The sequence below is a fragment of the Mirounga angustirostris genome, unplaced genomic scaffold (genome assembly GCF_029215605.1).
Source record: "Mirounga angustirostris isolate CCGP_5_RB_7025 unplaced genomic scaffold, mMirAng1.0.hap1 SCAF_4, whole genome shotgun sequence".
NCBI classification, from domain to species: Eukaryota; Metazoa; Chordata; class Mammalia; order Carnivora; family Phocidae; genus Mirounga; species Mirounga angustirostris.
This window is the reverse complement of record NW_026991712.1, coordinates 177,914,106-177,930,494: the sequence shown is the minus strand read 5'-3', so window position 1 is coordinate 177,930,494 and position 16,389 is coordinate 177,914,106. Positions and strand designations below refer to the sequence as shown.

Below are 16,389 nucleotides of genomic sequence, written 5' to 3'. Positions count from 1 at the left end.
CAACAAAGCCTTTGTGGCATTACCCCGGCGAGGAGGTCAGATTAGAGAGTACACCCTATCTCTGGATACCTGCGTTGCTTTTCAATGGCAAATAAAAGAATTTGTTGTCTTGCAAAAAACAAACAAACAAACAAAAAACTAATGATGTAATGTATGGTGACTAACATAACAATAAAAAAATTTTTAAAAAGGTTGATAAAGTAAAAAAAAAATATATAAAAAAAATATACAGGGTGCCTGGGTGGCTCAGTCGGTTGGGCGACTGCCTTCGGCTCAGGTCATGATCCTGGAGTCCCGGGATCGAGTCCCGCATCGGGCTCCCTGCTCGGCGGGGAGTCTGCTTCTCCCTCTGACCCTCCCCCCTCTCATGTGCTCTCTCTCTCTCATTCTCTCTGTCTCAAATAAATAAATAAATAAATAAATAAATAAAATCTTAAAAAAAAATATACAGTATTTCTCGTGCACCTTCTCTGCACCAGATACTACTTCAAGTACTAGGCGCGTAGACATGAATACAAAGGAAAGTCCCTGTTTTTGGGGTGCTGACATTCTCATGGTCCCCAAGAGAAATTCTGGTGCTGGAGAAGGAATGTGGGCACCTGGGATCAAAGACAGAGTAGAAGCCAGCTCCAGAAAAGGAATGCAGATGCCCTGACCTTCATCTGGCTGGGTCCCCTTCCTTTCCTCAAAGATGGCATCGTGGAAGTTAGCAGGCTATCCATGCGGACAGACCTGCATCCCACCTCCCGTCTCTGCCCCCTGGCATAATGCTCACGCATCGATGACTAGTGGGTGTCCTCCCTTCACCAGGCTGCTGTGGGGTTCGCCTGAATGGGCACAGTAAAAATGGTGCAGGGTGGGGCCTGGCATCTGTCAGTCATGATGTTACCCTGCGTGCCCATGAATCTTTCCAGAGCTTACAAGGGTTCTGTGAAGAAAAGCAGAGAGGTGCTGGGCCAGACAGAGATGGGGGAGCAGAGAGAGGGTGCGAGGACCCCTCCACCCCCACCACTACCTGCATGGTATACTCAGACAAACACCTTAGTCGGGGGAAAGATTTGCCAGTTTCTCCCAATCTGGATGATCTAGACATACTCCCAATTTTCTGCTTGAAGTTATGGAGAAGTTGGGGGTTCTTTGTGCTGGAAGGGGTTTCAGAACCCATCGGCCAAGTGACCTGAACAGGAGGCAGCTGCGTGGCAGGCAGAGTGGGACAAGGGACAAAGTTATATCCAAGTGTCACCACTTCTGGTCTGCATAACCTTGGGCAAGTTATGTAAGCCTTCCAAGACTCGATTTCCTCATCTGGAAAGTGGGGAGAGCGTAAGTCAGACATTAAAGTCTATGCAAGGATCAGTGTCAGTGGCCTGGCGTGGGCAAGGACTGCACCAGAGAGCAGAGCACATTAGGGAAAGCTGGGTTTGAAACCTGTTCAGGAGCCAGGTGACCTTGAACACGGGGCTCCACTCCTCTTTAGAAACGAGATTGTAAGTCCTGCCCACTGGGTTATCTTGATAACTGGAAATAATATAGCCAAGGACCTGGTGACAAGTTTGGCCCGTAGCGGATGCATAATAGACCGTGGTCTCTGTTATCACCCTGGGTCCTTGTAAATCTATTTTAAATAAAGCCTAGCCTAGCCTCTAAGAGAGTGCCAGACTCTTAGGAGGCATTTGATAAGTATTTGTTGAGTGAAGAGCTACATAAATGAACTCTATCTGTAAGCGAACGGCACTGAAGGAATGGCTCAGCCATCCACTCCAAACACAGTGCAACACTACACCCAGTCCCGGGGGCTCAGGGAGAGGCCCTGATGCCAGTGCCTCCTCCCAAAATGATGTCATCACAATCTCCTGGAGGAAGGGCATCTATCCAGGCCAGTTGCTGGGGCCCAGGTGCTAGAGGGCATTGGGCAACCCCAACACAGCCTTGCTTCCTCCACTGAGCAGCCCCACCAGTGATTCTGCTTTTCTGCGGGGAGAGGGGCCCCTTCCTGTGGCGTTTCTGGCCTAGGCTTTGAGCCAGCTGCCCTCATGTACCAGACAGTTTGCTTCCCAAACTTCCCAAGGTCAATGCCTTCCATGAGGTAACAACCAGGCTGGGTTCTGAGGGATCCTTGCAGGAAGTTGTCTCAGGGGCCCTGCCCTGGGTCCAGTGCTGGGCTGGGTGCCAGAAAACAACACTCTGGTCTTCCTCAGCCACAGTGTTTAGTGAGCACCTACTAGGAGTCAGGAGCTTTTCTAGGCACCGGAGGTGCAACTGAAACCTAGAGAAGCCCTGCCCTCATGGTTGATTCGGGGACAGACATTTAAACACACACACATAATGATAAGCTGTAACAAATTTCAGGAAAAAAACAAAATGCCCTGTAAGGGAATAAAGAGGAGCAAAGATCAACCCATGAAGTTCCTGCAAAATAGCCACAGCCATGGACACAATTTGTTGGTTTTTTTTAATATTTTATTTATTTGTTTGAGAGAGCGAGAGAGAGAGGGCAGGCGGAGGGGTAGAGGGAGAGGGAGGAAGAATCCCAAGCAGACCCTGCGCTGAGCATGGAGCCCAACACGGGGCTCGATCCCACGACGCTGAGATCATGACCTGAGCTGAAACCAAGAGTCAGATGCCTAACTGACTGATTCACCCAGGTGCCCAGACATGGAGGCAATTTATGCATCGAAACGTGGTTTATATACCAGAAATCTGCAAACAGCCTCTGCGTCCAACAGTGCTGCGGACTGAATCGTGGCTCCCCCCAAATTCCTAAGTTGAAGCCCTAACCCCCCAACGTGGTTTTTGGAGAGGGGGTCACGGTAGGTAATCCGTTGTGAGGGTGGGCTTCCCTAAAGAGACACCAGAGAACTAGCTCTGTCCATGTCTCTCTCTCCTCTCTCCCCCTGTCATGCCAGAGCACAGCAAGAAGACAGCCATCTGCAAGCCAGGAGGAGGGTCCCCCCCAGAACACCACCGCGCTGGCACTATGATCCAGGACTCCCAGCCTCCAGAACTGTGAGAAAATACATTTCTGTTGTTTAAGCCCCCAGCCTAGGCTGTTTTGTGATGCAGCCGAACTCTGACGGGGAGCAGCAGGGCAGTGATGCACCTGGAGCTGCTGGGGCGGGCGGTGCCCGTGCTCCCTGCAGGTCTGTCTGCCCTCAGCCCCCCTGCCAATTGCAGAGCCTTTCGTCCCTGCCCTGCCACGCCAGAGCCCGTGAGTCTGCAAAAAGGCTTTGCTTCCGAAGGACGGCTGCTTTCCCTGTGTGCGGGCGTGCAGGCGTGGGTGTTTGACGAGGCGTCACCCTGTGAAATAGCAAACAGCAGGAATGCACCTCTCTTGCGTCCCTTCCTGCAGGTGGCTCCTCTCGGTCTCGGGTGGAGGATCCCGGGGCTTCTCCTTTGTCTGTCCACGCTCATTCCCCAGAGAAGCTCTAGATGTTGACATCCCACAGATTTATCATTCCCAGCCTGATCCTCTCAAACCCCAGAATCATGTGTCCAACCAACAGCCTACAGGGCGTCCCCACACAGACTCGAATAGACAGCTCACACTCGGCATGGCCAGGACCAAACTCCTGATAGCCATACCGCCTGCAGCCATTCCCCGCCCCCCCAGTCCTCCCTCTCAGTTGGTGCCAGCTCCGTTCCTCCAGGGGCTCAGGCCTCCCTGGACCTTGGAGAACTCCTTGATTCCTTGCTTTTGCTGATGCCCCCCATCCGGCCCACCTGCAAATCCTATTGGCTGTACTGTCAGGGTATGTCCAGAACCTAACTGCTTCTCCCCTCCTCCACGGCCAGCACCGTGCCCTGTGCCCCATCTCCTACCACCTGCCGGAGGGCAGCAACCTCCTCACTGGTCTCCCCGCGGTTGATTCTCCCGCAGCAACCAGACAGATCAGACTGTGGGCCTCCTCTGCTCAAAATATCCCCATGTCTCCCCATGTCACTTGGGGTAGATGCCAAAGTCCTCACAACTCCTGCAAGGCCTTTTGTGACCCGCGCCCCCACCTCCTAGCACTGCCCTCCCTCCCTCCTCCTCCTCCACTGCCTTCCAGCCCCTCCCCAGGCATGTCCCTGCCTCAGGGCCTTTGCATCTTCTCCCCCAAATATCCACATTGTCACCTCCCTCTAGTCTGCTCAGATGTCCCCTTCTCGGACCACCCTATTTGAAATGGCAATCCACCCCTTGCCATGCCCTATTGTTTCACTTTTCCACAATGCTAACATACTATGTAATTCCTTATTATATTTATTGCCTATTGGCTATCTCTTTCTAGTAACAAAAGCTCTGTGAAGGCAGGATATTTGTCTTTGTTCACTTTGTATCCTCAGCGCCCCGAAAAGGACCTAGCAAACAGTAGGCAATCAAGAAATATTTGTGGATTTAATAAAACTACTTTAGGTTTGTTCTCTCTGAGGCTTATTCATAGCCAATGCAAACCCCCAAATGCTGAAGAAAAACGGGGGAAAAAGGAAAGATAGAAAATCACCCCAGGAGACCTTATGCTTGGGGTAGAGCCCGGCCCCTGCGGCTGACTTGCTGTGTGACAGGGGGCATGCCACAGCCCTCTCTGTGCCTTAGTCTCCCGTGCCCAGGATGACCGGATCTGGTGGTGAGGGCCTTCTCAAGTCTGGCAGTGGACAGCCCCCTCCCCCAGCTTCCATCCGAAGCTCAAACTAGTCCTAATCCTGTGACCACCTAGAGAAAGTGGGTTTGTTAAGACCTGCTGTGTGGACGTGCTGGAGCGTCAGGTGGCCACATCATCTGCTGGCACAGAAGATGGGCTCCGAGCCTCAAGAAGGTGGTCTGGGGCCCGGATGCCAAATCTACCCATTGTGGAGCCTTGTGAGTATTACTTGGCTTCTCTGTGCCTCAGTTTCTTCTGTAACATGGGAATCATAGTGACTGTGACCTCAGACAGCTGCCGCGAGGACCAGGTGGGGGAATAATGATAGCGTTTACCCCACAAGCCTGCCTCAGTGGGTCAGTCCACATGAGGGGCAGAGAGAGCTACCTGATGCACAGAAGAGACCCAAGAAGGTGAGCTGTCCCATGGGTGGCCCAGCCTGGGGAGACCCGTCCCAAGCCAGCTTGGTCCTCGAGTGTGTAGCCCAGGGGTGACCTCCTAGCTACAATCTCCCGAGCTCCCTGCATTTCTTGCCTCTTCCTCTCTGATACCCATGTTGGATGGACCCAGGTGTTCACGGCCCCAGGCGCGCAGGGGGCTGTGACATGAGGACCCAGACCTGCACCCCCAGGCTTCCTGAGCCCCTGGCCCTTCCCAGGAGACTGACAGAGCCAGCCTGCCGTGACTCTGGCATTGACACTCACGAGGGTCGGAGGGGCAGCTCCTGGGCTGGGAGAGTGGAGAGAGTACCCGCCCCGGGAGCTGAGTGGGGAGGGGCTAAGCGGCCTGTAAACCACAGGTGCTGACTCATGGCTCTGCTGGGCCGTATAAAGGAACCGGCCAAGGGAATTCCTGCAACTGGAGGGACAGGCTGGCGGGACTATGGCCCAGGGCGCAGTGATCCATGTGACCCCGGGGCAGTCCATCTATGCCGTGTGTGTGCTGGGCACCGAGACTCCGCTGGATGTCTACGGGTGAGCAGGGACATTCTGGGGGCGGGGGACAGGCCCACTGACGACACAGGACATGTGGTTGGCTCAGGCTTCGGGCTGCAGCCTCTGTAGCCGTTGCCCGGGGAGAAGCTGGAGGGGTTAGACCTGAGTGGTCCTGGGATGAGCCTGGACTCAAGGGGAGGGTTCCCCAGGGCCTCACCACAGATGAATTATCACAGGGCAGACAGGACCCTCTCCTTTCAGCATTGAGGCAATGGAGCTCAGAGAGGGTGTGTGACTTGCCCGAGGTCACACAGCAGGTGTGCCCTGGAAGGAAGGCTAGGCCCTAGACTTCATGACCCACACCTGGTTGCTGATGCAGTTTGTTACCTCCCCACCTCTCAGCCAAGCCTCCCTCCACGGGTGCGTAATAACCCACGTGTGATGGGACAGGCTCTGGCGTGGGAGAGGCTGACATGGGAAACCTGTCCCTGCTGTTGGCCATCTGGGGGGCCTTGGCCAACTGAGCCTCAGGTCCCTCATCTGTGAAATGGGGTAATACCCGCTCCATAGGGTGGTTGGAGGGATTAAACGTGAAAGACCATGGAAGTATGTAATTACTTAGCACATAGCTGGACATATTGCTGGTGGTTATTCATCCATCCGTCCATCCATCCACCCAACAAATACCAACTGAACACCTACTATGTGCTGAGCCTGCACCAGGCTCTGGTTACACAAAATGGTCTAGCGACGCTCGGCAAGTGGACATGGTTAGTGTCATTGTCATCAGTAATAGTAGTGGCCCCTGGCTTCCTTCCTCCCAGGCTGGACATCTGTGGTCCTAGTATGGTGCCCACACGAGTGTCTGGGACATTTCTTTCAAAGTGTCACTGGCTGTCGGACCCTGGGCCATGGTAGAGTGGCAGTAAAAGTCTGGGGTGGGGGGCCGTCTGGAGCTGTGGAAGGGAGGCAGGAGACAGAGAGGTCGAGGGATGAAGGAGAGAGACGGGCCGATGTCATCTGAAGCCACCTGACTCTTCTGAGAGTGAGCTCCTCCTTCAGTGAGACATTCCACGCGCCGCCCACTTCCCACAACAATGGCTGATGTTTCCACCCCACTGCCTACACATAACTCATTCATCAGCCTTATGAGGCAGGCAGGGCTCTTCTTCCCATTTTACAGAAGGGATAGCTGAGGCTCTGCGAGGTCCAGTAAGCCCCAGAAGCCACCACGGCTCGTAGGTGAGGGAGCCAGGATTCAAACGCAGGCAGCCTGGCTCTGGGACCCCGCCCCCGTGCTTCCTACCTGCTCTTAACAGCCCCCCGGCCTGCACTGTCATCCCACCTCCTGTGCAGCCACCGGCCTGACTGTGGCCTGAATTCTCTTGCGGAAACACGGATGGGGTTGGCACCACCTCCTCCACAGCGCTGCTCCCCTGACCTCCTCCCAGCACACATGTGTTCCACACCCCTGCCCCAGTCATGCCTTCTGCCACTGGGCTCAGAGCCCCCAGGAGTACAAAGGGCCATAGACGCAGGAGCAGACCCAGGGGGGTGGGCACCACGTCCAGAGCTGCCCTTACAAACGCTGCTTGTGATTTTCATCCTGCATTTGGAAAGTTCTTTTCCTGTAATGGGAAGCACATTGATTATATTCAGACAGAATCCCACTGACTTGAGATGAATATTGAAACCCATCGAGGGCTTTCTGTGATGCTTGTGGCTGGAGTCAGGGAGGTATCATGTCCCCGGCTACTGTGTGCCAGGTCCTCCTGTGATTTCTCATGAACATCATGCCCATTTTAGAGATGAGTAAACTGAGGTTTCAGGGTCATGCAAATTCAAGGTGACAAAGCCAGGAAATTCAAACCCAGGACTGTCTGACCCCAAACTCACTTGCTTCCCTAGCACCCATGGCCTCTTGAGTGCTGTGGCGCTGGCCTCTCTGGGCACTGCTGCCCGGTTGGTGGAGCTCACACAGCTTCCAGAGGGCTTGGAAGGCCTGGAATGGGTGTGGGGGTCTGGAAGTTGCCAACCACGGAAGACGGCGGGCGTTCTGATGCTGCAGTCAGGGGGTTTGCCCTCTTCCTCCCAGTGTCTCCTTCTCAGCAGATGGCCACTCAGTGTGAAAGCAGGGAGCATGGGCAAGTCTCTGAGCCTCAGTTTACCCATCTGTAAAATGGGAACATTAACATGCACGCTGCTGGGGTGTGGTGAGGCTTAAACCACACATGGCCAGCTGAGTGTCCGCAGAGCAGTCCCCCTTCCCGTAAGGATTGTGTGAGCCACTGAATGTGAGAGTTGCAGACGCTAGGTGCTATCCAGCCTGGGACCATTGGGAAGGAAATGCTGAATTCAGGAGTTGGAGGGATGCGGTCACTTGTCCGGGGCTCAAGCTCTCAGTGCTGCCTCTGCAGAAATTACAGGAAGATCAGCTCCGGATTGTCTTATAACAGCACGCATGGTTGCTCCCCCCATTCACAGTGAAAACCCCCTTCTGTTTATGAAAGTCCCTTGTTTAGGGACCTGAGAGGGCCTGGAAAACAGCCAAAGGAAAGAACATACATTCTAGGTCCAATCCCAGTGGCGCCACTTCCCAGCTGGGCCTCACTGCTCTGAGCCTCAGTTTCCCCCTCTGGCAGAGAGGGTGGTTATCAAGCCCTGGCAGGTGGCAGACCCGCTGGTCTGCACCCTTCTCCCCGCCCCTGGTGAGGAAGCCATGTGGGGCCGAGCGAGCTGAGTGAACAGGCCACAGGCCAGGCGCTGTGGCTGCCCCCACCTTGGTCCCCAGTCTCAGTCTTCCCATTGTTGATTGGGTCCCTTCTTCATTTTCCTGCTGTACCAAACACACAACGTGTCCCTCTCTTGTCCCCTCCTCCTGCCATGGCACCTGGGCGGCTGGGGAGGCCTGGCTTCTCACCTCGGCTTTGTGGGCATGAACTTGAACAGCTGTGCACAGACTTTGGCAGAGAAACAAGGGCGTTTCCTACATTTCGGTCTGTCCAGGTCAGTGTGTAACCCGCAGAAAGGCCCCTGGTTCCAGTGCGGCACCCCTCAGCCAGGAACTCTTGTCGGGCACAGGCTGAGTGCCCCGTCACTACTGAGTGGCCCCCAAACCTCACAACAACCTAGGAAGCGAGGAAACCTCATTTCCATGAGACCAGGCTTCCCTCATGACCCAAGTCATGTAGCCTGTCTGGAGTGGCCCAAGCTGGTCCACCACTCTCCAGCCCTCGGAGACGGCCTGCTGCACCCCCTGTCCCCCGTCCCCCGGGCTGGCCTGGGACTTCCCGTGGGGCATCCCTGCTGGCCTGCAGGCAAGTGTCTGAGCACAGGCTGCTCCGGGGGCTGGAGCCAGAGGCCCGAGCCGTGGTTGGTATACCTGGCTGGCTGGTATAGACAGATAGGGCCCCTGCGCTGGGCTGTGCGGTGCAGTGGGAGGGGTAGTTCAAGGACTCTGTCCACACTGACCCTGGCTATCTCCCCAATCCAGAGAGTCAGCGCACCAAGGCCCAGGTCAGTGTCCCCCTAGGGAATGACAACCCAGCCATCCTGCTCCTGGCCCCCATTGTAGGTGGACCAGGCTGGGAGCACGTGGTAAAGCCAGTGCCTACACCGAGGGGTGGGGACAGGCAGGGACACCCATTAGTGGAGTTCAGTAGATGTGGATTGGTGTCCTTGTCAAGGAAGACTTGGGGGAGTCCGCAATGGGACCCCAGATCCTCTGGCTGAGGAAATCACCCTCCTCCTAGCCAGGAGCCCCTGGGACCCCAGAGCTTGCCCCCACCCCCACCACCCGTTCCCCCAGCTGAAGGTCTGGCACACAGTGTGGCCACGCAACCTGGGGCAGGTGTAGGGGTGCCATGAGGGGCTCAGTGTGCCTGCAGTGTGGGGAGAATGTAGGGGTGGGGCTGGTGTATGAAGGGCGCTGGCACCATGCCGACCGACCCTTCTCTGACAGAGCAGAGAAGTGCAATGCCTAAAGCTGAGCTTGGGGAGGTGTCTTCAGCCCTCTGCCTCAGTTCCCTCACCTGTGAAATGGAGAGAAGCTCAGCACCTACCTGGCATGTTGATGGTGAAAACTGAATGAGCCGATGTATGGAAAGAATGTGTACAGGGCCTGGAGCAGTGTGAATGCCCTATAAATGCCCGCCATTCCTGAAGGCTAAGAACTTGAGCTTGACTTTGTGTGGATGGCATGAGGGCCTGAGCTGGGGGTGGGGGTGGGGTGGGTGTGGGTGTGGCACCACATGAAAGGAAATTGGGAACAGAGACTAGGAGAGTGTTGGTTTCATCTACTTCTTGGTTCTTCAAAAATGACTTAAAAAATTTGTCTCCTGAAAAAAAATATTCAAAATGTAATATGGGGGCACTAACTGCTAGGATAAATGAGGCAGAAGAGAGAATCAGTGATATAGAAGACCAAATGATGGAAAATAAAGAAGCTGAGAAAAAGAGAGATAAACAACTACTGGATCACGAGGGCAGAATTCGAGAGATAAGCGATATCATAAGACGAAACAACATTAGAATAATTGGGATCCCAGAAGAAGAAGAAAGAGAGAGAGGGGCAGAAAGTATAATGGAGCAAATTATAGCAGAGAACTTCCCTAAATTGGGGAAGGAAACAGGCATCAAAATCCAGGAAGCACAGAGAACCCCTCTCAAAATCAATAAAAATAGGTCAACACCCCGACATCTAATAGTAAAATTTACGAGTCTCATAGACAAAGAGAAAATCCTGAAAGCAGCTCGGGAGAAGAGATATGTAACCTACAATGGTAGGAACATTAGATTGGCAACAGACCTATCCACAGAGACCTGGCAGGCCAGAAAGGACTGGCAGGATATATTCAGAGCATTAAATGAGAAAAATATGCAGCCAAGAATACTATATCCAGCTAGGCTGTCATTGAAAATTGAAGGAGAGATAAAAAGCTTCCAGGACAAACAAAAACTAAAGGAATTTGCAAACACAAAACCCAGCCCTACAAGAAATCTTGAAAAGGGTCCTCTAAGCAAAGAGAGACCCTAAAAGCAACATAGACCAGAAAGGAACACAGACAATATACAGTAACAGTCACCTTACAGGCAATACAATGGCACTAAATTCCTATCTTTCAATAGTTACCCTGAATGTAAATGGGCTAAATGCCCCAATCAAAAGACACAGGCTATCAGATTGGATTAAAAAACAAGACCCATCGATATGCTGTCTGCAAGAGACTCATTTTAGAACCAAAGACACCCCCAGATTGGAAGTGAGGGGGTGGAAAACCATTTACCATGCTAATGGACACCAAAAGAAAGCTGGGGTGGCAATCCTTATATCAGACAAATTAGATTTTAAACCAAAGACTGTAATAAGAGATGAGGAAGGACACTATATCCTACTTAAAGGGTCTATCCAACAAGAAGATCTAACAATTGTAAATATCTATGCCCCTAACATGGGAGCAGCCAATTATATAAGGCAATTAATAACAAAAGCAAAGAAACACATCGACAACAATACAATAATAGTGGGGGACTTTAACACCCCCCTCACTGAAATGGACAGATCGTCTAAGCAAAAGATCAACAAGGAAATAAAGACTTTAAATGACACACTGGACCAAATGGACTTCACAGACACATTCAGAACATTCCATCCCAAAGCAACGGAATACACATTCTTCTCTAGTGCCCATGGAACATTCTCCAGAATAGATCACATCCTAGGTCATAAATCAGGTCTCAACCGGTACCAAAAGATTGGGATCATTCCCTGCCTATTTTCAGACCACAATGCTTTGAAACTAGAACTCAATCACAAGAGGAAAGTCGGAAAGAACTCAAATACATGGAGGCTAAAGAGCATCCTACTGAAGAATGAATGGGTCAACCAGGAAATTAAAGAAGAATTTAAAAAATTCATGGGAACCAATGAAAATGAAAACACAACTATTCAAACTCTTTGGGACGCAGCAAAGGCAGTCCTAAGAGGAAAGTATATAGCAATACAAGCCTTTCTCAAGAAACAAGAAAGGTCTCAAGTACACAACCTAACCCTACACCTAAAGGAGCTGGAGAAAGAACAGCAAATAAAGCCTAAACCCAGCAGGAGAAGAGAAATAATAAAGATCAGAGCAGAAATCAATGAAATAGAAACCAAAAGAACAGTAGAACAGATCAATGAAACTAGGAGGTGGTTCTTTGAAAGAATGAACAAGATTGATAAACCCCTGGCCAGACTTATCAAAAAGAAAAGAGAAATGACCCAAATCAACAAAATCATGAATGAAAGAGGAGAGATCACAACCAACACCAAAGAAATACAAACAATTATAAAAACATATTATGAGCAACTCTATGCCAGCAAATTAGATAACCTGGAAGAAATGGATGCATTCCTAGAGATGTATCAACTACCAAAACTGAACCAGGAAGAAATAGAAAACCTGCACAGACCTATAAACACTAAGGAAATTGAAGCAGTCATCAAAAATCTCCCAAAAAACAAAAGCCCAGGGCCAGATGGCTTCCCAGGGGAATTCTACCAAACATTTCAAGAAGAATTAATACCTATTCTTCTGAAACTGTTCCAAAAAATAGAAATGGAAGGGAAACTTCCAAACTCATTTTATGAGGCCAGCATTACCTTGATCCCAAAACCAGACAAAGACCCCATCAAAAAGGAGAATTACAGACCAATATCCCTGATGAACATGGATGCAAAAATTCTCACCAAAATACTAGCCAACAGGATCCAACAGTACATTAAAAGGATTATTCACCACGACCAAGTGGGATTTATCCCTGGACTGCAAGGTCGGTTCAACATCCGCAAATCAATCAACGTGATACAATACATTAACAAAAGAAAGAACAAGAATCATATGATCCTCTCAATAGATGCAGAAAAAGCATTTGACAAAGTACAGCATCCTTTCTTGATCAAAACTCTTCAGAGTATAGGCATAGAGGGTACATACCTCAATATCATAAAATCCATCTATGAAAAACCTACAGCGAGTATCATTCTCAATGGGGAAAAACTGAGAGCTTTCCCCCTAAGGTCAGGAACACGGCAGGGATGTCCACTATCACCACTGCTATTCAACATAGTATTGGAAGTCCTAGCCACAGCAATCAGACAACAAAAAGAAATAAAAGGCATCCAAATCGGCAAAGAAGAAGTCAAACTCTCACTCTTTGCAGATGATATGGTACTTTATGTGGAAAACCCCAAAGACTCCACCCCAAAACTGCTAGAACTCATACAGGAATTCAGTAAAGTGGCAGGATATAAAATCAATGCACAGAAGTCAGTGGCATTCCTATACACCAACAACAAGATAGAAGAAAGAGAAATTAAGGAGTCGATCCCATTTACAATGGCACCCAAAACCATAAGATAACTAGGAATAAATCTAACCAAAGAGGCAAAGGATCTGTACTCAGAAAACTATAAAATACTCATGAAAGAAATTGAGGAAGACACAAAGAAATGGAAAAACGTTCCATGCTCATGGATTGGAAGAACAAATATTGTGAAGATGTCAATGCTACCTAGAGCAATCTACACATTCAATGCAATCCCCATCAAAATACCATCCACTTTTTAAAAAGAAATGGAACAAATAATCCTAAAATTTGTATGGAACCAGAAAAGACCCCGCATAGCCAGAGGAATGTTGAAAAAGAAAAGCAAAGCTGGCAGCATCACAATTCCAGACTTCCATCTCTATTACAAAGCTGTCATCATCAGGACAGTATGGTACTGGCACAAAAACAGGCACATAGATCAATGGAACAGAATAGAGAGCCCAGAAATGGACCCTCAACTCTATGGTCAACTAATCTTTGACAAAGCAGGAAAGAATGTCCAATGGAAAAAAGACAGTCTCTTCAGCAAATGGTGTTGGGAAAATTGGATAGCCACATGCAGAAGAATGAAACTGGACCATTTCCTTACACCACACACAAAAATAGACTCCAAATGTTTGAAAGACCTCAATGTGAGATGGGAGTCCATCAAAATCCTAAAGGAGAACACAGGCAGCAACCTCTTCGACCTCAGCTGAAGCAACTTCTTCCTAGAAACATTGCCAAAGGCAAGGGAAGCAAGGGCAAAAATGAACTATTGGGACTTCATCAAGATAAAAAGCTTTTGCAAAGCAAAAGAAACAGTCAACAAAACCAAAAGACAACTGACAGAATGGGAGAAGATATTTGCAAATGACATATCAGATAAAGGGCTGGTATCCAAAATCTATAAAGAACTCATCAAACTCAACACCCAAAGAACAAAGAATCCAATCAAGAAATGGGCAGAAGACATGAACAGACATTTTCCTAAAGAAGACATCCAAATGGCCAACAGACACATGAAAAAGTGCTCAATATCGCTCGGCATCAGGGAAATCCAAATCAAAACCTCAATGAGACCACCTCACACCAGTCAGAATGGCTAAAATTAATAAGTCAGGAAACGACAGATGTTGGCGGGGATGTGGAGAGAGGGGAACCCTCCTACACTGTTGGTGGGAATGCAAGCTGGTGCAGCCACTCTGGAAAACAGTATGGAGGTTCCTCAAAAAGTTGAAAATAGAGCTACCATATGATCCAGCAACTGCACTACTGGGTATTTACCCCAAAGATACAAAAGTAGGGATCCGAAAGGGTACGTGCACCCGATGTTTAAAGCAGCAATGTCCACAATAGCCAAACTGTGGAAAGAGCCAAGATGTCCATCGACAGATGAATGGATAAAGAAGATGTGGTGTATATATACACAATGGAATATTATGCAGCCATCAAAAGGAATGAGATCTTGCCATTTGCAACAATGTGGATGGAACTGGAGGGTATTATGTTGAGAGAAATAAATCAAACAGAGAATGACATGTATCATATGACCTCACTGATATGAGGAATTCTTAATCGCAGGAAACAAACTGAAGGTTGCTGGAGTGGGGGATGGGGTGGAAGGGATGGGGTGACTGGGTGATAGACACTGGGGAGGGTATGTGATCTGGTAAGCGCTGTGAATTGTGCAAGACTGTTGAATCTCAGATCTGTACCTCTGAAACAAATAATGCCATATATGTTAAGAAAAAAAAAAAAAGAAGAAGAAGAAGGTAGCAGGAGGGGAAGAATGAAGGGGGGGAAATCGGAGGGGTAGACGAACCATGAGAGACGATGGACTCTGAAAAACAAACTGAGGGTTCTAGAGGGGAGGGGGGTGGGAGGATGGGTTAGCCTGGTGATGGGTATTGAGGAGGGCACATTCAGCATGGAGCACTGGGTGTTATGCACAAACAATGAATCATGGAACACTACATCTAAAACTAATGATGTAATGTATGGGGATTAACATAAGAATAAAAAAATTTTAAAAAAATGAAAAAAAAATAATCAAAATGTCCATCAATGATTGTCCCTAAGTGGTAAGATTCCATTCTTTTCTAGGCAATTTTTCTTTCCTTCCTTCCTTCCTTCCTTCCTTCCTTCCTTCCTTCCTTCTTTCCTTCCTTCCCTCCCTCCCTCCCCTCCTTCCCTCCCTCCCTCCTTCCCTCCTTCCCTCCCTCCTTCCCTCCTTCCTTCCTCCCTATCTGCCTCTTTCCTCCTGTCTTCCTTGTTAGTCCTATATTAGCTATTGATCACTGTGGGACAAATTGCCCCCAAACCCGGCGGCTTGAAACAGTAGTGGTTATTATCTTACCGTTTCTGTGGGGCAGGACTCCTGTGTGGCTTAGCTGGGTCCTCTGCCTTGGGTCTCAGTGGCCGTGGTCAAGATGCCAGCGCAACTGTAGTCATGTTGAGGCTTGGCTGAGGCAGGCTCCACTTCCAAGCTTACCCATGTCATTGTCCGCAGCTTACTCCATCAAGATGAGGAAGCCAAGGAGAGGGGAGACAGAGAGAGAGAGACAGAGACAGAGAGAGAGAGAAAGAGAGAGAGAGAAGACGTCTTTTGTAACCTTATCATAGAATGGACAGCTCATTCCTTTAGCCATTTCCCATTGGCTAGAAGGCCATCACAAGGCCCTTCCCACCTTTCTGAGGAGGGATTTACACGAGGGCATGAGCACCAGAGGTGGGGATTGTTGGGGGCCATCTTTGAAGTCTGCCTATCACAGACTTTTCCAGTGTTTTCCTAATTCTCTATAAGGAATACATGTAGCTTTTGATACAGAGATTAAGAACTTTATGGCAAAAATAAAAATAGAAAACAACCATAACACTCGTGTCTTTGCGACCTTGGGGAGCAAGCTCTGCCTCTCCAGGGAGCCTCCGTTGTGGTTTGAATCTGCTACAAAGCCCTAGTCCCCCCACGATTTGTGGGTCACTCACTGTTGCAGAAAGGACTGCGCTGAACGTTCCCGGACATGTCTCCTGGCGGACATGTGCCAGGGATACTCTGGGGTGTCTGCCTTGCGGTGGATTGCTGGGTTTGGAGTGGGCCGATGTCTGACTTCGTAAGAACACCAAGTTGTTTTACAGAGTGGTAAACTTCACACTCCCATGAGCAGTGTTAGAGTTGCCTTTGAATTGTATTGTCCACAGTGTTATTTTTCACCAATCCAGCTGGTGTATGCCCCTGTTCCACTATAGCCTGGATATTTTCATTTTCTTACTTATGAGTGAGATGGAGTGCCTCTTCACATGTTTATTATCCTTTTCTGTTGCAAGCTCTCTGAATGTCTGTTCATATCTTTGGCTATTTTTTTCTATTGAGTTATCTTTTTCATTGATTAACCCAACTTCTTTATATATTCTAGGTGCTAAGCCTTTTTGGTTTTATGTCATGAATATCTTCTCTGTAGATTATGCTACGTCTTTTCACTTTA

At 49.5% G+C, this 16,389-nt stretch overlaps 1 protein-coding gene across 1 annotated transcript in view; it reads left to right on the top strand.

The window, feature by feature from the left end:
- Window positions 1–5,452: 5,452 nt before the first annotated feature.
- The window catches only part of PADI4 (peptidyl arginine deiminase 4), a 42,355-nt gene continuing 31,418 nt past the window's right edge, over window positions 5,453–16,389 (top strand). The window contains exon 1 of the mRNA XM_064589853.1: window positions 5,453–5,596. Coding sequence (XP_064445923.1) covers window positions 5,505–5,596 — 92 coding nt within the window. The 5' untranslated portion in view covers window positions 5,453–5,504. The remainder of the gene's footprint in view (window positions 5,597–16,389) is intronic.